Source organism: Acromyrmex echinatior, chromosome 2 (genome assembly GCF_024713525.1).
Source record: "Acromyrmex echinatior isolate Ae372 chromosome 2, ASM2471352v2, whole genome shotgun sequence".
In the NCBI taxonomy this organism is placed as follows: domain Eukaryota; kingdom Metazoa; phylum Arthropoda; class Insecta; order Hymenoptera; family Formicidae; genus Acromyrmex; species Acromyrmex echinatior.
The window spans coordinates 16802583-16824321 of record NC_141853.1 but is presented as its reverse complement, the minus strand read 5'-3'; the positions used below and the strand labels follow the sequence as shown (position 1 = coordinate 16824321).

The 21739-nt window shown below is 34.5% G+C and overlaps 2 protein-coding genes across 2 annotated transcripts in view; one reads left to right on the top strand and one right to left on the bottom strand.

The window, feature by feature from the left end:
* The first annotated feature begins 6 nt into the window (after window positions 1-6).
* Window positions 7-3418, top strand: Tssk (Testis-specific serine/threonine kinase). Its single transcript, XM_011065449.2, has 4 exons — window positions 7-612; window positions 926-1099; window positions 1454-2119; window positions 2764-3418. Exons 1-4 carry the CDS (start codon window positions 529-531, stop codon window positions 2920-2922), a joined length of 1083 nt encoding a protein of 360 aa, XP_011063751.1. The 5' UTR covers window positions 7-528; the 3' UTR covers window positions 2923-3418.
* Window positions 3287-21739, bottom strand: part of LOC105151626 (unc-112-related protein) — a 46003-nt gene continuing 27550 nt past the window's right edge. The window contains exons 2-8 of the mRNA XM_011065448.2: window positions 9893-10126; window positions 8034-8302; window positions 6900-7319; window positions 5596-6024; window positions 5021-5233; window positions 4701-4937; window positions 3287-4488 (exon numbers count right to left, since the gene is read on the bottom strand). Coding sequence (XP_011063750.1) covers window positions 4288-4488; window positions 4701-4937; window positions 5021-5233; window positions 5596-6024; window positions 6900-7319; window positions 8034-8302; window positions 9893-10126 — 2003 coding nt within the window. The 3' untranslated portion in view covers window positions 3287-4287. The remainder of the gene's footprint in view (window positions 4489-4700; window positions 4938-5020; window positions 5234-5595; window positions 6025-6899; window positions 7320-8033; window positions 8303-9892; window positions 10127-21739) is intronic.

Sequence of the window (21739 nt, the reverse complement as noted above, 5' to 3'; positions counted from 1 at the left end):
TGGGAAAGAAATGGAGTAACCGGTAAACATTGTCCAAAAATTGATTCGCGATTCATGACTGCGCGGTGAGAAGTTATCAGAGATCCGCACGCATGATCGATCTCACGTGTTGATTGTTTTTCACTTCCAAATATAATGGCTGCGCTCGAATGAGACGCAGATCCTTACCTTCCTTCCGTTGCACCAGGCACAAGCTGGTCCAAAATTCTAGTGCTCGCAATCGCCTCAAATGACCGAACGGATCCGCATTGTCGCCGTAAGCGTCGACGTAGTAGTGAGACATCATTCCATTGTGGTACTCGGTGATGCTTCATGTACCGCTAAAATCGCGTCAACGAAACTTGTCATTGCCGACCGAGAAATAACGTGTGTGAACACGAACGGAGCAAGATAGAGAAATTCCCAGTGTCTGTAAGTCTGTAAGCATTTCCCACTTGTCGGGGTGAGAAGACGATCGAAGACTCAACTAACTACCCGTCCTCGGAAGGGGAAGGGTCAGTGATGAGGGGTCAATGAAGGATCATTGGCATGGCCAAGCGACTCAGCCCTCGAAACTCGGAGGTGAACGCTCTTGAGCAGCGGGGCTATCTTATAGGCAAGAAGATCGGACAGGTTGTTCATCGTTTCATTTGTTTTTTATTCCTTTTAACACTTCATGTCTTCTTTCTGCGTCTTCTCACTGTAGCTAGTGCTTTCTTCAATTTATATAACACAAAATATATAGGAAGATCTCCTTTTTATTTGTCTCTCTTTTGATAAGTGATTCATTTCAACCAACGTTTAATCAACTTCTTGATTATTTTCTAATTTATATTTATTTACAGGCTCCACGAGGTGGATCAAGTTAAAAGATTCTTTGTGTCATTATATTGTACAAAACTATGAGGTGGGAATATTTATTTTTTAAATTAGACATCTCTTTCAGGGCTCTTATGCAACCGTCCATCTGGCAGAGTATATTGATGGAACGAGCTCGAAAAAGATGCGTCTGGCTTGTAAGATCTTTGATAAGGAGAAAGCGCCAGACGATTTCTTAGACAAGTTCTTTCCCCGCGAGCTTGAGATTTTAACAAAGATAGAAAATCCGCATATCATTCAAGTAAGAATAATCTCCGCTCATCTCATGATTCATAAGAGAGGAACAATTCTGGTGGAAATTCACGTTACGTACTTTTTCTCTTTTCTTTCAAAACTGACTAAGGTCAAGAATCTTCAATCAGCAATCCTCTCTCAAACGAGCAAACATAGTTTACATCATTATTTTACAATACATGAATAAAATAGAACTTAACGATATTGAAAGTAACTTCAAGCACGACAGGAGATTCTTGGAACTTTATTATAATAAAGTTATGTAGGTGATAAAGGATCAGTTTTTTAATACGATTAGTAATTGCCCAATTCTGCCATTAACGCATCAGCAATCTTAATCGCATCATCCGGTCGAGCACAGGTGCACAGCATTTTGCAACGCGGTCCGCGCGTCTTCATCTTCATGCGCTACGCCGATAATGGCGATCTTCTGGATTTTGTGAAGAGTAACGGCGTAGTGCCGGAACAACAGTCGCGATTGTGGTTTCGTCAGATGGCGTCCGGCTTGCACTACCTGCACAGCAAGAATATCGCCCACCGGGATCTCAAGTGCGAGAACATATTGCTCTCGCGGAAGTTCAATGTGAAATTGGCGGACTTTGGTTTTGCCAGGTTCTGCATGGACCACGAGGGCAGGCGGGTTCTCAGTCAAACGTACTGCGGTTCGGCGGCCTATGCCGCGCCCGAGGTCGTCGCCGGTACTCCGTACAATCCGAAATTGGCGGACGTTTGGTCGCTCGGTATTATCCTCTTCATCATGTTGAACGGAACGATGCCGTTCGACGACGAGAATCTACCGAAGCTTCTCAAAGACCAGATATCGCGCAATTGGGTGTTCAGGTCCCGCGTCCGCGACACCGTGTCCACGCTGGCGAAGAACATCGTCCGGCAGATCCTCGAACCGGACATCACTCTCAGACTTACGCTCGAGAGGGTGCTAGGCCATGAGTGGGTGAGAGCAAGGAAGGATAGAACAGGCTTCCTTGCCGGAAGACTCGTCCATTCAGCGCCGCCGAGTCATACCCCGGTTACGATAAACAATATAATAGTAGCGTTACATTCAAGGTTCTTGGTCTCTACAGTGGATTATGTCGACAAAAGCGAGAAATTATACGAATTTTTTATATATTATATATAAGCTTTTTTTTATACAAATTTATCCATCTTCAATAATTTTTTTAATAAATATTTATATTAGAAAATTGATATATAAAGTATACAGAGGGATCTCCTTTTTTATTTGTTTTTCGATAATAACTGAATATATAATTCGATTTACAAATCTTTGATGAAATTGCAACTTAAAATAATTTATTACAGTTATCTATTAATCCAATTAGAAAAAGTTTTCAATATATGCTAAAAAATGTAATAGTTACAATATGCAAAAAAAGGCTAATTTATCTTGATGTGTAAAGATAAATTTACATTACTTGTCATAATCCGATTCATCTTCAGTAAGAAACCAGGAATCTTGATGAACATAAACGACATTTGCAATAGACAGTCAAGGTTCCTAAACAATGGATTTTCGTATAAAATTACAAAGATTAGTTTACTTTTAAACGAGCAATTATTCATGGAATTTACAATAAGTCCGAGGAATAATTGCAACATTCCACGCAATAATTATTTTGAAGAAGCGTAACGATTTGTCGCCTATGTAATTAGATGTGTGGAGGCGGTAACCTGGGCGGGTCGGGAACCGGAAACGTACCTGTCGTAACGAGGGCACAACCCGCATTAAAAAATTCGGAAAATCAGACTCAACCGTCCTCGAAGATGGTAAATACCTCAAGGAAAGATCCACAGCCTATCATCGTGGGATAAGAAGATTCGCAAAAAGAATCAATCGATACATTGACAAGCTATATAATCAAAATATGAGATTACAGTGACTAACAATTTCAAACTATCGTTTTTGAAGACGTTTACACTTGTCTTTACTAATATATTTTTTAATTTTTTATTTGATTGCACGACCAATGAAACTTACACGGATGTTAACGTATTGTTGCTAAATAAAGACGTCTATAATAATTCGATACAAACCACATGTCGAATACGAGGAAAATTTAATCGATTAACGTTAAATATTATTCAATAATTAATTTCTATATTTTTCTACAAATTGTCCGACTATCATATGCTGTCAATTTCATGGCATGATAGATACAGAATAGAAATTAAAAAATTTGTCAAATACATTAATAAGTTTATTGTACAGTTACTGCCTAGTAATATACAAAACTATACTTTTTTTTGGTTACATACACATATAACGGGATATCTCCTATGAATGTAATATATAAAGATACATGTGATATATTTCTTCTTCTACATCTAATTTACATTAAAATAACAAATAATTTACACGATTCGATCTCTTGCGTTGTAAAGTCGAGCTCGGTTAGTATAGCACCTTGGGATACTGAAGAGGACACTGACACGCATTATGAGAGGGAGGATTACAAGAAATAAGTCTCTAGACATAAAAGAAATCGCTAATTGAATTTTCAAGATTTACGGCCGTATATGAACTATTCGAAACTACGGACGGTTTTATTCTATGGTGATTTCATGCTTCCTTAAAGGATTAAAATCGATTTTTTTTTTCTTTGTTACAAAGTGTTGCCCAATATCACGATATGTTTTGTAGATTTTTTATTTGTGCAGACTTGACATATTTGTTCCTAAATTCGATATTTATTCAAGGCGATAGATTCCTCTAGAAAAAGTTTCGTATAAAAGTATATCTTTGTAAAATAGTTTCACAAACATCTATTTATAAAATCATTGTAAATATAGAAAACGGATTATTTTTTCCTGGAAAAGAGGCCATGATTATAACGGTTGTCAACACTGTTAGTATACCTTGTAAATAAGGTAAACACATTGGTAAACATTCTGAAGTAGCCTCCTGTCGAATAAAAATAACTAATCGCTAAAACTCTTCCGCTCGCGCATAGATGGAACAAAATATTTTATTTACAGCATATTAGTGTTAAAATGTGATAAATACGACCAGATTTAAGTATTTTTACAAATGTACTAGCATGCAAAAACGTCGGTCCTTGAACAGGCACATAACGAGCGCGACGTATGTAGGTAATGCTTAGAGTGCATCTCATCATCGCTTCTCAGAATGTTAGAACCTGTTTCGATTTCATGCACTCATTGCAGTACTGCAAGTCATTAAGCCCATCCACCAGTTAATTTGTGGAACAAGTCTTCGTTTAATGTTTGATTCGCCTCCTTCGAACGCATCGACAGAAAAATGTAGCCTCCTATGAATTCATGGACAACTTTGCAGTCCGCTGATTGACATTCAAAAATGATATTCTCTTCTTCGAATTGTACCATCATATGTTTTACTTCCCAGTTAACATTCCACGCCTATAAAAGAGATCGTTCACTTTCATCTTTTATTCAGAGATATATTCTTTATTAAGTTTTTTAAATTACAGATTTTAGTCAATTTCAAATGATTTTTCTGTGCAAAAATTATTTATTGTCACTTTTCGATTTTCAACATTACATTTTTATCAAATTAAAGGAATATTCATGAATTAAAATCTATAGGAGAGGACACGTAAATGAATACATACCTTCATAGTATTATACCTCCAAGTCTTTAAATGATCGCCAGTGTGAAGGTCCATCCGCATTAGCCTATTATTGGCGATACCTAGTAGCTCATCCTTGCTCTTACCAGTAAACCGCACGACGAAGAGCGAAATACCATATTCCGGCAAGGACTGCCAGGCTTTGATATAATTCAGCTTCGCCTCGACAAGGGGCAGGTCTTTAACGTTCGCGTGTGCTTCCAAGATCCTTTGAACCAACTACGTGAAGAAAAGAAGTATCAGTACAATGGTAGTTCATTATTCAATCATGAAGATTTATTTGAATGCAAACGATTTATTACCTTTCCTTTGAATTTCTTCGCGAATCGAGGTGCGACATAGTCTTCCGGTACAATATCCAAAGCATTCGGATTGATGGCTGGCGCGGGCGCGGGCCTCTGCAGTTGTAGGAAAGCTGTGATACTGTTGACCTCGCTCTCGTAAGACGCGTCGGCGAGGGTACGGCCTTTAGCCGCTAATCTGCACGCAGCCATCCATTTTGCGTATTGTTGTTCCTGGGATGATAAAAAATGGTAATGGAATCAAGCTCAAATGCGAATATCTGTATATTGAATAAGTTTTAATATTTAGATTGTGTTCCAAAATCAGCGCTGAAAATCCTATCATTTACGTTACTAGATTACATACATAGATTTTCAGTACTACCGGTGAATTTTGGAACACAGTCTTACAGTTTTTACTTTGTGAAGCTTAAACTCGTGAGAACTCATTCGTTTTCGCCGCCACGTGTATTAACGATATTTGTTGACGTGTGGCCAAACGCCAACATATGGCAAGTATTAATGTACGTTTAAGAACGATTAATTGAATAATGTTGGCAACGATACGCCACGTTAACTCAAATTAATCCACTTACGTTGTCGCATCTTATCCACATCTCAGTCATGCCTTCGGCACTGGGAACCTCCAGTCTGATTCCGTAGCGACCTTGCGACAAATGCACATCCGGCGTGACCTCGCAGCCGCGCAAATTGATCACGTAGACTGGCGACTCCGAGCCGCCTGCCTCCTCCCTGCTCTTGTAAAGCCTGAGCTGAAGATCGCGGCACGTAAACCAATAACGTTTGAAGGCCTTCAATGTGAAACGTTTCGGTTTAAAGAAACGCAGCTCGTCACAGAGCTCGGGCACCTGCGTGATATCACTAGGCCCGTTGCTGATGTTGCTGCCTTCCAAAGTCACCTGTAGATCCGTCAAGGCCGCATCGATGTCGTCTTCAACAGGCGAAGTTGCTCCGTTGCTGTCGTACGTGGGCTGCGGTACGCTCGCCTGAAGATTCACTTGTACCTGTAACGGAGAAGCGCAGGTAACATCAATTGTAATTTTTTTCTTTCATTTTTTCCTCTCTCTGTTCATCATTCATTGTGAGGACGGGGACAGTAGGTATATAAGAAGTACAAAACATATTTTGTGGGTCGAGGCGAGATGATCGCATCCTTTCTTGGTCGTTTGTCGCATGGCGACTATGGTGGAACACCGGCTGGCGAAGCAATCGGTTCAAGGACGCGGCTATTTGCATGATTATGCGTCGCGTGGGGTTTGTCCCTCGCAATGGTGCGGCATAAATATATTAAGATGGGCGAGAACCGAATCAGCATGGTGAGTCGTATAGTTACAAAGAATGGAAAGAATATCAAAAACCGAGATACGAATGTATTCTAATGTCTCTATCGACCACGCCTGCACGATACATTTGCATCTATCATATATTTATAAGCAAATTTCCATGTTGGTTCTCGTGGAAGGTGGGACGATTGGAATTCAAATGAATTTTATATGGTTTTGTAGATTTCAACAAAAAGAAATATTTGAGAGTATGGAATGCATTTCGCAACTTATTCAAAATCAAAGTTCTATTCGAATTGTCTTATTAAATAATTCTGTAAACGTTTAATGCGTTGCCTGTTTAGTGAGTTTTATATATCTTATCATGTGTGATATAATAGAATTTTTATTATTATAAGAATAATGTGATAAATTATTGTATAATACGATTACTAAGATTGTCGAACAGAACACTTGTTTACGTTGTTATCTTTAGCCATCTATGTCATTTAATAGTATAAACATTTTCTACAAACGTTTTAAGAATTTTAATCACGACTGCTCATTATATAGTCATTGATCAATGTGTTATTTTCAAGAATACAACGTTTGAATACCTGAAGCGCCGCGAACATCAGCATCTCTTCTTCGGTGCAGTCGATCTCCTCTGCGAGCAATTGCCACTTGGCTTGCTCGTAAATCATGTTGATGCGTACTGCATCGGTTTTCGGATTCAGATCATAGAAGGAGTAGAATTTGAACTTCAGTCTAAGTGTGTCGAATTCGCGGATACCCTGTTCCATGATCGACAGAGAGGAATCCAGCCAGCTGACGTTCATTCTCGCTCTCTCGATCAGGCTCTTCGGCCTGATCAACTTTACTCGCACCTCTAGTGAGATCGACGTCGGACTTTGCGCCAAGGATTCTGTCAGCCCACCGTTTAACGCCTCGAGACTCATCGTGCTATTATTGGCGTTGAAGGAACCGGTACTGCCGAAGCCTGATGAATTGTTGTTCCTTTTCCATGTGCCGGTATGCTGGAAATTTGCAAGTATTCGCAAAATGCATTGACGCAATGCTGTAAAAATAATTGCGACGTGACTGAAAATTAGTCTTTATGTCTACATTATTTGGAACTAATTTCTTGTTCAATATATCGTAATACGCTCCAAAAAGTCACATTTTTTTATCCTTTCATTCCCGAATTATTAATAGTTACAAAATAATATTTTTTTATACTCTTGTGCATTGACAAATAATGATTCATAAAAGTTTTAGAAACGTTTAAGAATTTTTTGCTTAAGGATTATTTTTGTGGTGCAATTATGTATAATAATTTGCTACAAAGTTTATACATATTTCATTATATATAACAAAATCTTCTTTCTTATTTTTATTAGTCAATAAATCTACTTGAAATAAATAAAATAAATAAAATATGTCAAGAAAGCTGTAACTTTGCAAATTCTTATTGTATTTATAATAATTTTTATCACCAAATCAAATGATAAGAAATAAAAAAATGATAATACCTATTTCACCAAGATTTTATATACTATATTATATATATTAAAAGATATGTGCTATCTATACAAGTTTAAAATCTTTATAATCACATATACAAGACTAAAAGAAATTAATATACATTTCGCAAATATAAAGATGGTAATAATATTTTGTTTCATAATTCTAAACATTTAGCCATATAAATGAATGGGTTAAGAAAGATCTCGCTTGTATGGTAAGTTTACCGAGACGGGAGAGCTGATCGGCGTGCTGTGATTTCTGTTGTTGGGCGTAACCGGCGCGCACATGAATGGGCTCGATTGATCTAAGCTTCCCGTAGATCCCCTGGGACTTTGGCTGGCCGGGATGAAAGTATTCGTATCGGCCGATACGTTCCAGTGCCCATTCTTTTGATGCTCGACTTTTTTCTTGGTCGGCAGATCTTTCAGATTGTATTTCAGGTGATTCGGTTCAAGCGGCTTGCAGAATGAGAGCTCCTCTGGGTGTCTAATGCCTGCAACAGTAATCGCGAAAAACTTGTATGTTAATTAATTTCATATTAGTCAAGATCATTAGATTGAGGAGAGAGATAGAGACTCGTGTCTCCTTTGCTTCCGCACGAGGAATCAAAGGCGAAGTAAAAACACAGTCATGATATTCATTCCCTCTAGATATATTCTTATAAGGAAATGGAGTAAGACAAAGATTATATGCAACGCATTGGAGTTTATTTATGAATATGACACACCGATCTCATACTGTCGATCTATTTAGAATAGAATAACCGGTAGAAGTATAAAAAAAACCAGTAGCACCACACAGTAGCTACGGTGAGATTGAGACAAGCTCGAGTAGACAGCAATCGCGTTGCTTTAAACAATGTTATAACGCGATATTTCTCGCAAATGCGGAATTACTTTTTAGGTCATTAGTAGAACGATAAGCTCGTATCTCTGACGGTACTTCCTTCTATTCGAGAGTCAGTTTTATCCTCGCGAGGGAATTATCGCGTTAACCCACTTCCTTGATTAAAAAAAGCGAGCTCACCGCAATGGCGAATCGACAACCGTGACGGTTTATGCGACCTTCGCGTGACAAACAACCTTATCATTTTTATTTCGTTACGTGTAATATTATAATTACCGCTGACGCGCTTGTCCATCTCGAAATTACGATGTGCTTGGCACGATAGAACTCACATGTTTGCCATTTATTTATTCATAATAACTTGTAAATAAAATATATTCATAATAACTTATAAGTAATAATTTGTAAGTAAAATAAATTTTAAATCAAATTTAAGGAACTTGTAGAGGTAATTTAATGATATAAATATATAAAATAATGAAAAACATACAGCCACAGCGCAGAATGTATTTAACGAAAGTTGTATATTTAAAATTTCAAAGTAGACGGTCACAAATTTTGATCATCAATTTTAATTCAAATAGAAAAAAGAATCTTTATCTTGATCGAAGCGAATCTTGGTGCTTAATAATATCTATAAGCAAATTTTTGCAAGTACATTTTTCAGTTAAATTGTATGCTGATTCGATTTATTGGACTTGAAACACAATCGCAAACTGAAGCTAAAATAAAATACTAATATCTCAAGTTAAATTGATTGTCATTTTATTAATGATACTCATAAATTTGTAATGTGCTGTGAAACGGTCATAACAAAAGATTTCGTAATTTGAGAAGATTTCTTGTTCAATCGGCTCGCTACCAAAAAGACAAAGTGACGTAAAGTCATTTAGATAATCATAGAAACTAGCCAGACTAATGTTACAAAACAGATTACGTAATACCATGTTGAAATATATACCTAGTATCTCTCGCGTTTTTACTCGAAATTAATTTTCTTCTTGTCGAAGGACGCTGTAAAATGTAAGACGCGAAAATTTTCTGATTAAGTATATCTTGTACTATCTACATTTTATAATATTAATCGCGATTGACATCTGTACATTCCTTTTCTCGTACTTTTCCTCATAATTGTCGTTAACGAAGACACGCTGGCTTGATTGACTTGCGCCGCGTTCGTTCGTTCGTTCGTTTCTATCGCGCTTCTTTAAACGATGTCAATAGGTTCGCGACTCACCGAGTTCCTTGCACAAATTGATGACCGCGTTGAACGTCTTGACGGAAAAGTCGACGCGGCAGTCGAGGCATCGCATGTCTGGCAATTGTACTCTCAGAGTTTTGTGCATCGGCGTGAAATGCAGCAGCGCATCCGCCGCCACGCCATACTGGTCCAGGGTGCTGCGTGTTCTGGTCAACCAGTGATTTCGTGCCGGCCACCAAAGTGCGTGATCCGACCAATCCATAGCGATATCTGTAACAACAAAAATAACGGAGAAATTAAAGTGGAGCCAAGTCGAATCGGTGATAATGTCTCTAAAAGACCTCTCTAAAAGATCTCTTTCTTCAAAAGTTATACTTGTCTTTTTTTTCAAAGTGATACTGATCAAAGTATAAAAGTGTGCTGCTTCAATCATAAACTTCAAACTTTGAGAAAGATATTTAAATAATTTAAGAACAATAATGCCAAAAAATAAAGAGAAATAGTATCAACTATGCATTAAAGTTGCGATGAGAAAAATAAATTAATTGACAAGCTAAGAAAATAAACAGCAATTTTAAAAGTTTGTAATAAATGAAATGATAGAATAAAGTAGTAATCAAATGGAAACAGTAAATGGAATGTAAAATAGTTTCATTAAAAAATGTACTTAAAAAATGTGTCATTATGATATAACGACTAATTTTATTATAGAAATGTTTGTCTACACTAAAAAAATATAATTTTCACAGCCTATTCTATGAAATTTATTTAACTTATATATATATTTATTAACTTATATACATATATATATATAGTTATTTTACTATTATTATTTAATGGTTACATATAACTAATGAAAATCCAACATTACATTTATATCAGTATATTTTAATAATTAGTTAATTTTAATAATTATATTTAAAATATTTTAATTAAATTTTTAATTAAGTCAGTATATTTTAATAATTTTTGAAATTATTTTCTCATAATTTTATAAAACTAGTTGCGGATATTTAAATTTTTATCATTGCATTGTAGTTGGCAGAACTATTTTGTTTTCTCTGAATGCGGAGAATCAGAGTTTATATCTGTCAAGGATATCTGAAGAGAACACAACGTATGTCCATCCCAAGTAAATATACTTAAGGGCTCGGTGGCAGGCAAGACCGGACGTGAAGACGAGAAGGGTGTTGAGTAAATCAAGGGTTTCGTCCGTCAAAACCGCAGGGATCGCGGCTGGAACAAGACATCCGTCGACGGAATTACGAAGCAAACGGGCGTTTACGCTTCGCCGAAAAGTCAATTTTCACAGCTGTTCGCGCCGCGTCGCACATTTCCTATGGAACTCCGTTTAACGACTTTGGGGTACCGAAGATCGAGGATACGGGTTTCTGAGGGGGAGGTGCCGCTTAAAATTACTATTAAGTCATAGACATGTGGGGCTGCAATCGTGAGGGGCTGCGTGCAGAGTTGATGCACAAGGGAGATCCCGAAATCGGATACGGATGAGAGGAAATGTACGCATATGAGAATGCAATTATAATCTAATTGGAAGAATAAAAAAAGGGTACAAGGGTAATTACAAAATAAAAAAATTCCTCTATAATAAGAAATAAAGAGCCAATTGGAATTTGTGAATCTCGAGATGTGGATGAGCCGCAGATCTGCGAGATCCAAATGATATTTCTAAAAACTCGCGTATAGCCTGGCGGAATACGTTTATATTGCCGTGATCGCAGCTGCGATCTATAAATATTTTGCGGATTTTAGAGAAACCAACCGTCCGATCGTTAACTGTTTGTTTTCATTCGAATAGTCGGCTACTTCGCAGGTTCTCGGATTCCCCACGCACAGAGAAGATAGAGAACAGATTTATCTGTTGTTCAGTTCTTACTTTTCTATTTCTATCCGTGTTTCCATCTTTTCTCGTCCCGTATTTAACTGATGACGACAGCACGTGATAACGTATCGTCTACGCGACGATCGAGATCATCAACCATCGCGAATCTTCACCATTAACACTGCGGGTCAACAGCAAGATCCGGAAATCATCACTGATACGATGTAACTTTCATTCGGTTTAGCGAAAACGATGAAGCCGATATATTTGCTGATATTCTGTGAGGAATGATTGCATGTTGAAGTGCAACGTAGGGTGGCATTTACTTCGTTATGTTAATGACATGTAAAATTAAGGATAGCACAATTCGAGAGAGTGACTTGGACATGTAAAGTGACAGATTCTGATGTCCTTTTCTTAACAAGCTTTTGTCCTGTTCATTTACGTTCAAAGATCCATCTATGTAGCAATAATTTATTTTATCACATTTAAATTAATTTTATTAATTATTACTAAATAATAAAATAAAATAATTTGGCAATTTAAATATTTTTCCTTATCGGTTTTTTTCCGGTTAACAAAAAAATGTATTTAATAAAATAAATTTCATCAATAATTTAATTTTATCAACAGAAAATAAATGTTGTTTACGGATAAATTCTTATCGCCGTTATATCAAGCTGGATGTGAAAAAAATAATGATGAATAATTGCATTAAAAAAAAAGTGATACCAACATCTCTAGAAGACTGAGGAGAAAGAGCGTCTCAACAATGATAAAGTTGCAGGAAGAAAACTGAATATGTTGATATTCAGAAAATATGAAAATTTATTCTCGAGCGATACTCATTTCCAGTTATTTATTTGGTTTGACGCACGAGAGGCATTGGTTTGCAGATGAAAGAGCACGGGAGCAAGTGACGGGTCGATTCAATGTAAGAAAACGGCTGTCGCATAACAATAACTTGTCAATATACGTATACATACATCGTGTACCGCTAGAAGCGGCACCGTGACACACAAACAATCGGGAACCACGTCTTTTCCTGGTCGAGCGGTCACAACCCGCATTTCCAACGCCGGAAATATGTCATCGAAACGATGTCGGAATAAAAAAAGAAATAATAGAGATAACGGCGAATCGAGATAACATCGAATCAATTCATTAAGTAAACGATATATGTAATGATACCTATATATATATATATATATATATATATATATATATATATATATAAAATGAATGGATCACAAAAGTACTCAATATCTCTTCAATGTTGACTTCAATCAATATGTTAGGAATCAAACGCGATTATTTCTAGATATTTGATTTAAACATTAATTTCTGTTGGAGTATTATTTTTTTCAATAAAATTAATCAAAAGTTTAATTGATATAGTATACAAATCTACCATATAAATCATTCTGTTGTTTTAATCATTCTGTATATTTAGAAAAAATCTGTTAAATAATTATTAAATAATATCATATATAATTCTATTAAAACAGTATCAATTGTCTGGCATCAGCGATTGAGGAGATACGAAATAATAGCTCATTGTGCTACTACCTTCGTTTTAATCAAGAAACAACAAACTGAGAAAGTACGTGATTGATGAACCTGGCATCGTGGTCGATGTGAGCAACAAGTCGTATACGGGATGTCCTGCTACTCTTGTCGTTCCTTTCACCCAGGGATTCTTCGACTAATTTGGAATTGATTTTTTTCCTCGGCAAGTAAGTGCTCGAATACAATTTTTTTCATTCCGAATGTTAAATATCTTAGCAACTGAACCAGCTTGAAACGTTGCGAAAGCTTATTAATTAACTGAAAGATACATAAATGTTTCAGCAAAAAATAAATATATATTAAACCAAAAAATATTCTTTTAAACTATTTATCAATTTTTCCAAATATTTTATTCTTTTTACGGAATTTGCCATTATCAAAATATAATACAGTCTTACCACACGAAAAAAACTATATTTAATTTGTTTTAACTAACAAAAAAATCAACCATTAACAAGTTTAAATGAATAAACGAAGATAGACCTTTATAATTTTCTTTAGAAAAAAAATATAATGTATATAAATATGATTCAACATTCTGAACCATAGAAATAATTTGTAATAATAAAGAGAATCATAAGCTTTTCGATTTTAAAGTCTACTAATAATAAATTAATAATATAAATTTTAAAACAATTTACATATGTTTAATTAAGCTTTTTTCCTCGTGGATTCATATTATTTGAAGTTAGTCTTGGAAAAGTAAATAAGGCAAGAGAAAATGGAGATTATGAATCAGTCTTACGTGCAACTACAAAGAGACATAAAATTAAGACATCGCCAAACGCGGATTAGGCCATTCGACTTGAGTTCGCGAATTGCTTTTGTGGCACGTCTCGGTAGCAACGACCGCGATATTTGCGCACGGCACCTATTTATACTCCCTCAAGAGGAACTCATACGCGACACCCGCAGTCCAACACGTGAAATCGGTCTCTGATACGAAGCAGAGCCCATCTGTTCTTATTACGTCGTCGAAGAGTTACGGGGAAAGTTCTTCCGAGCGTGGTTTATAAGCTAAAGTATCCAGGAGCGGAAGAGTCAGTTGGTTTCCTGATACAAGAATCCCATTTTAGCATTCTTATCCTGTCTGGATCTGAAGAGTCTGATGCAGGAGTTTGCATTAAGAGAATTCAACAGTCTACATGAAAAGAACGAATTTTGTCGAAGTGTCCATAGAAAAATTTACCTAAATACAGATCTGAAAATAATTTTATTGAATCGTCAAAATAATTGTGTAGGACATTCAAACATAATGCGCAAAGTTTCAATATTCTAGCAATCAGTTTGAGCGTCCTACTTAATTATTTTGATAGTAAAACAAAATCATTTTCAGATTTATACCTAGTTAAATTTTTAGATACTTTGATAAAACCATTCTTTTCGTATACAATTAGCTTCATTAATCTTTTATCATGGAAACATGCACTGAGAAAAATTTCTGATTGAAAATGGAAAAACCAGAAGATGAATGTTTCCCAATGTGACGATTACTAGAATAAAACAGAGCACATTCAATTTCTTTACACGCACGTAATAATTCTGACAAATGAGAAAACAAGTTAGAAACTGAAATGGGCTGTACAAAAATACAACGTAACGTTTATGGCTTTCTGGTTAACACATGGCTACGGAAATCTTGAAAAAAGCCTCCAATCCTCAGTGGCATTGCAAAGTTGCATGGATGAACATCCGCTGTAAACGACGAAAGGCTTACGGGCACGTGCGACCTGTGTAAACTCCGAAGGAGCGTTTACAAACGCTGTTCGGAGTAAGGAGGGTGAACTTTAATAAGGGAACAAAGCGGGGCGCGCACGTGGCAACCGTACCAACATCCCCCTTCCCCTCTCATGAATGTTACGCGGAAGTTAGGATATAAAATTATGACGCGATAACAAGGCACTCGTAATCCACGTGTATTATGCAGCAAGAACCGGACCCTCTTTCTCTCTCTTCCCCTCTCTTCCCTTACACGAATTCCAGCGCGGAAAGTAAAAAGCTTCCTCTCGTTCCCCTGGCTCTCTCCATATTTCGCGTGAAGAAACGCGAGCTATTCAACACTGGAAAAGGGGACTGCAAGGACACGTGCTACCGAGCTTGTCGAGATCGAGAAAGAAGGGGGCAAGACTACCTCAGGGATGAATCGAGGGTGAAACACTGCAGAAATTTAAAATGGAGTAATTTCGACACGGCCCTACGAAAAAAAAGCGCAAATAAATAATTTGTACACAAAGTTTGAATTTTATCGTGTAAAGTGTATTGAAATTTAGTAGAACAAATTTAAGAATTAATTATGAGGCTCAATATCATATAAACTCAAGTTTTTTGTCATATTATCAAATAGACGTAAAATAACTGAGAAACTAATTCTATTTGAAAATATATATTTGTAAAGCAAATACATATTATTATATATATTATAATATGTGTATATAAAATATCTTGATTAATATGAATAAGTAAGATTAAGAAACAAAATTGAAGATAATTTGTATTTATTACCTAAATTATTATTTAACATAGATTTATTATTATTATTATTATTTAACAGAGATTTAAATGATATTTTTTATTAAAATACTAGGTATTGATAAATGGTATGTATGATATTATTTTATCATAGATATTTTGTATCTTATCTTTCTTCATATTGCGAAAATGCTACACATGATTTCTAAGTGTGCAAAAGAGTTATGTACATAGATAACAATTTTAATATCTGATAAAAAAAATATATATATATATATATATATATAATAATATATATAGATACTAATAAATATAAATATAGGAATCATGAGAATTAATTGGAGACGTACAAATTAATGCTAATGTTTACAAGGTTGCCACAGAAAATGAATTTTAAAATTTTCTGACTTTTCCAGATTTTCCAAATAAAAATGGGAAATTTTCATAACTAATATGTAAAAATATGTAAAAATTTTAACATTTAGAATTATTGATTGTAAGAAAGTTACCTTATATTATTCAAAATGTAAAAGAAGCTTAATAACATAATAAAATTTCGGCGACAAATTCAAGTAAAAAAAAATTAATTAATAGGAAAAAAGAATACAATTAGGATGAAAAAAAATTAGAATCAAATAAAATTACTGAATAAAATATAAATTTTAATTATTTTTTTAAAATCGTTTAAAGTACACGAGTTTTGAGCATATTTGACTATAAACGTCAGATATAATATTTAAAAAATTATAAAAATTATTTGGAATACATAGGAGCAGTTTAAGGGAATTATAAGCAAAGTTCAAAATTCCAGTCTCTTTTATATTTTTCCTAACTTTTCCCGGTTTTCCATGATCAATTTCAATTTCCCTGACCTTTTCCAGGTCTGTTGCAACCCTGGTTTAACATAATATCATAAAACATACACAGATTCTCGGATAATATAACGGTCCCTAACATTTATGACAATTCTCTGCGGTATTCTGACAATCGTTCCACCATGTGCTCGAACACCGTCCTTAACTACGCGCTTGTTCAAAAGAAAAGACGGAGAAGACGTAAATCCGAGTCTGAGTCGCACCCAAACGAAGGCGTCGTCCAAGTATCCCTCGCTACTCGTGTTTCTCGTCCCTCTTCACTTCAAAGTCCAAAGCGTGCTCCAACATTATCGAGCCACCCTCTTACGATGTACAAAGGCGTACGAATACAGTAGTAGAGTATCATATGAAGACTAGAACACGGCTTCAGTCTCTTTGGCTGTTCGCCCGATTGATTAACCGCGTCGCTTTCTCTTTGCAATTTTATAAATGCCGAGACCCCATAGTTGCAAAATCAAAGCTATATACTTTGAAATTTGGAATCTTCAATCAGGAAAAAAGACAACACACATTACAGTCTCTATACAATAAATAAAATATTCCTGCAGCTTTCTTATTTATAATGTTAATAAATCATATGTACATAGATCAATCAGAACGAAAACTTGTTGCATCGAAATCTTCTACTTTTTAATTCATTTCTAAGATTTGTAAATTCATCATGAATTCCATGAATAAACTGGAAAACAATTAAGGCCCCAGGGGTCAACCAGTCGACGAAAGATATGCAAATTGACGAACCTGTTGCGTTGAGTTCTATTTAAACCAAATCCCCCTTGTATCGCGTTGTAACATAATCGGATTTTCATGGTATAAACGATTGGATCGCCGAGAGAAGAAGGGAGTGCAATGATTGATGTCGTGATTATATTGCTAGTGGCGTAACAGTAGAAATGTGCAACTCCAGAAATACTTCGATACTTATCTCTTATATAAGTACAATATATATATCAGTACTTTATCAGGTGTTTCATAAAACTGTATATAAGAAAATAAATATAGATTCTTGATATAAAAATTATATATTACTGTTGAAATATATAAATGCTGCTATTTAAAAGAATTACAAAAATTATCTTTTAACGTGAAAAATAAAATATTAACTGTCAAATTTTTGTTAAGAATATTAATTAAATAAAAAGTTACAGACAATTTATAAACAAAGTTTTATTATGTCGAAATATGATAAATCAAAACTACGTCAGCGGAATAAGAAAAATTTATAGAATAGCAAAACATTTTATATGCTCTGACTTAATCGTTCTAAACTCTAAAATAAACGCTTACTCAGACGCAACGCTTTCATTCGGTTTAATACGTTTGTAACGTCGCGATATGAAGTTCTTTGTGTACCACTCGTAATTTAATACCGTGTAAGATAGGAGATCAGCCGCGAAACGATCAGTTGTTTCGTGTAGAAACGTTTGAAAAACATCTCATCATTATATAGTTAGATTCCTAGAAACATTTTTTTCATTTACTTAGTTATTCAGATAAAATTTTATATTATTCAGTCGCAAATCTTCATTATTTTTGTGTTTATTATACTTTATTTAGAATGCGAAAACAACCTTTGATACGTTTAATAAACGACTATAAGGTTGGAATAATCAACAGCGGGTGGTTCCCAGCGACATAAACTAGCATGTTTACGTCCAAGGATTGAAAACGGAATTTTTACCCTTGAGAAATATTATTATGCTTCTCTGGTTGCTACATTAATACGTAAATAACATGTTACATGATAATTTTATGAGAAAAAGAGATTGACGCAGTAGACGGTTAGTTGAATATAATTGTATATAATGTTGGATACACATATAATATGATCGTTACTGTATTAATTGAAGTAAAATGATACGCATACAGTAAATTATTTTCGGGTTATTCAATTTTATATATTTATGTACACAATATATATATATATATATATATATATATATATATATATAAAGATAGAATAAAATAAAATATCACAAAAAATTCATACATTTATCATCTCAATTTGTGTAACATTGAGTATTAAAAATAGTCAGGTGTTATTATAGACACTTTAAATCATCAACATAATATCAACAAAGGTTCTGAATTTTAATGAAAACATTTTTAAAAATCTCCAAAAAGCTTAATAATTTTAATTGATCATAAGCACATCAAGCGTAATTAATTTGTAGTCAAATTAATTCATTTTGAATCAGCAATTAAATGATTTTTTTATTTATAAAAAATTGGAAACTTGTGAGTTTCCAATTCTACAAATGTTTAATTATAACAAAATGACTGCATCTTTTCATTATGATTTTCACTACTAATTTATTAATTTTATGATTCATTAATGATATGATTCATTAATAATATTAATCAAAATATAGTCAGAGCATCTTTTAATTCATTATGGTATTAAATTCTGCTCTTAAAAGCTTTACAGTATTAGAAACGTATTAACAGAACCTTGTAAGACTGTATGCAATGAAATATCACGTGGTATCGATTGATCGCTCAGACGCGTGCAACAGGTGTTCGTTTAATGCAGCTTGCATCATCATACATTGAAATTACCATTCAATGAAAATATCTATGAGAATACATAGGTAGAACAATCCGTTATTGATAGTACTATAAAGAAAATGGTTCTATTAAAAAAAAGTACATAATAACTAATAGAATGACATTTTTTTAATATAAAATTCTCTAGTCCCGAATATATGTTATTACTACTTTGACGATATGTCGAATGATTTATTTTCCAAGATACAAATTGCACAAATCGCAAAGATATTATCAGTTCTTTTGTGAATTTGTAGAAAAGAAAGTAGTTAAAAGGAAGTGAGAAAAAGGATTTGTTTTATATTCTCGATTTATCTCTCGATCTACTTAGAAGCCGCTACCTTTCTGATCGGACATAAAGGAATACTATTAAGGCATTCGAAAGTAAGGCTTTTAAACGCACGTAGGAGTGCAAAGCGAATCCTTTCCTTTCTTGGTATGCTCTGGAGGTAGATATCTCCGTCATCGAGAGATCTTACACACGTAACAAGTACCTGATTAAAAATGTTTCCCACGTTTCACGCTCCCCATCGTCAAGTTCGAGATAACAAGTAAGAAATAACGGACACGTCCGAATTTACCGGAAAGCACGAAAGTCTGATAAATAAAAATTCGCCGCGGCCATTTCCTTCCATTCATTTATTCACTACAATGTTTTTCAAATTTCTTATGCAGCAGTGGTTTGGTCTCAAAACAGATTGATATCTTTTTTGTTAAGCACGAAAGAATTGGTATGACGTGTAGCGATCATATAATGTCTATTTTAGAATAGAAATGAGAAAAAGGAGAAAACGATTGACGCGTATCGTTACGATGACGCTGCCTGTATGGACTTCCTCTGTGTGAATGAATATGTATGTTGAATTTAATTAACAAGTCAAGGCCGTAGCAACTGTTTCCATTGCAAACGAACCATCGTCGCTATCGTTATTCTAGAATCTGACGCTATTCACGTTTTCCAGAGAATGTCGATGTTTGATTAGCGTTTATTTTAAATGTAGGGCCGCGACACACACTTTTGCATAACGCATTGTGCATAAGAAAATCAACCAATCAAAGTTCTTTTTTTTCATAAAGTGAAAGGAAAGGTAAGGATTCAGATTGGTTGATTCTCTTATACGTTGTGCTTTATGCAAAGGTCTCTGTCGCGGCCCTTAGGATGGCAAAAGTTATGAAGTAACATAATAAGAAAAAAGCAGTAAGTTATCCGCTGATATATATATATATATATATATAAAAGTACTATGTATTATAAACCTCTTTTTATAAGGAATTTATTTCTAGCATTCGCATTGACTCTTAACACCGTTAAACTCTCTTTCCCTCTTTTATTTCCGCAGCAAAGGAGAGGAGACTGGAAAGCGAGCGTGAGTCTGCAGAACGCGGAAGAATATTTTCTAGTTGTTGCTATCTAATCGGCATCTGCGCAACAAGATTAAGATATGTACAGTAACGCCTGTCTTGCATTGGATATCTAATCGCTAGACGAGTTCATGTGAGTTTGTTATTTAAAGTAGGCACGATCGCCGTTAGCGATCGCGAAAACATACTTAATCATATGCTTTATAATCCTTAATGTTTCAATAGGAGACAATATTACAGTATTGTCATACAATAAAATAATTACAATTAAATGTCTTAATGTAAATGTAAGCATTTTTAACAAGCAAATTTTGGTCAATTAATTTGCGTATTCATATAATATCACTTTAACTCAATACTTTAAGATACGTAAGATAAATATTAGATAAATACTAGTAGAAGTATTAATAAATATTTCCCTTTTCTTTTTCAATAAACATTAACCAAAAATAACGTAACAATTTCAACGTTACAATTTCATACTCAATAATGTTTGTTACGTGTATACATAATATACATTTACATGGTGTATTACATTTATATTGTTGAATGTGATATTATAATATTGATTTATGTTGCTGTGAGTGGTATTTATTGAGTTATAACTTGCACACTGAGGAAAAAATTTGTTCATTTAACTACATTAATTTAATTTGCCTTTATTTCTTTCGACAAAAAAATGTACATATTTAAATTAAACATATTATATTTAACATAAATACATACATTCTCCAACAAAAAAAAGTAAAGACGAATTAAATTAATTTAGTCGAATAAACAATTTTTTTACAGTGCATTATTGTTTCTATCTTATTAGCCGTTAGAAATTAAATATACAGCAAAAATGAATAGATGAATACAAATTGTAAACCAATGAACGTATTTTTTCGCAATATTTCTATCAAATGTTCAAAATTAAATTAACAATAATGTTTCATTAATGAATAAGCAGAAAGACGGAAACCGCATTTTTAATAATTTTCAATCACATTAGGAAAGACTATTGGAATTTATAAAGCGTAGGAGGCTACCAGCAGTATGTCGACGATGTAAAATCAGGTCAGAACACTCCTTACGTTCGATATTCGGTATCCATAAAATGATATGACGGTTTCGCATAAGATGCTTAGGAGGAAGAAGATAAAAAAAAGGAAAAACCTATAGGCATGTATCGAACAGTTTTGCAAAAGATTGCCACTAAAATTTTATGTCAAATGGCAG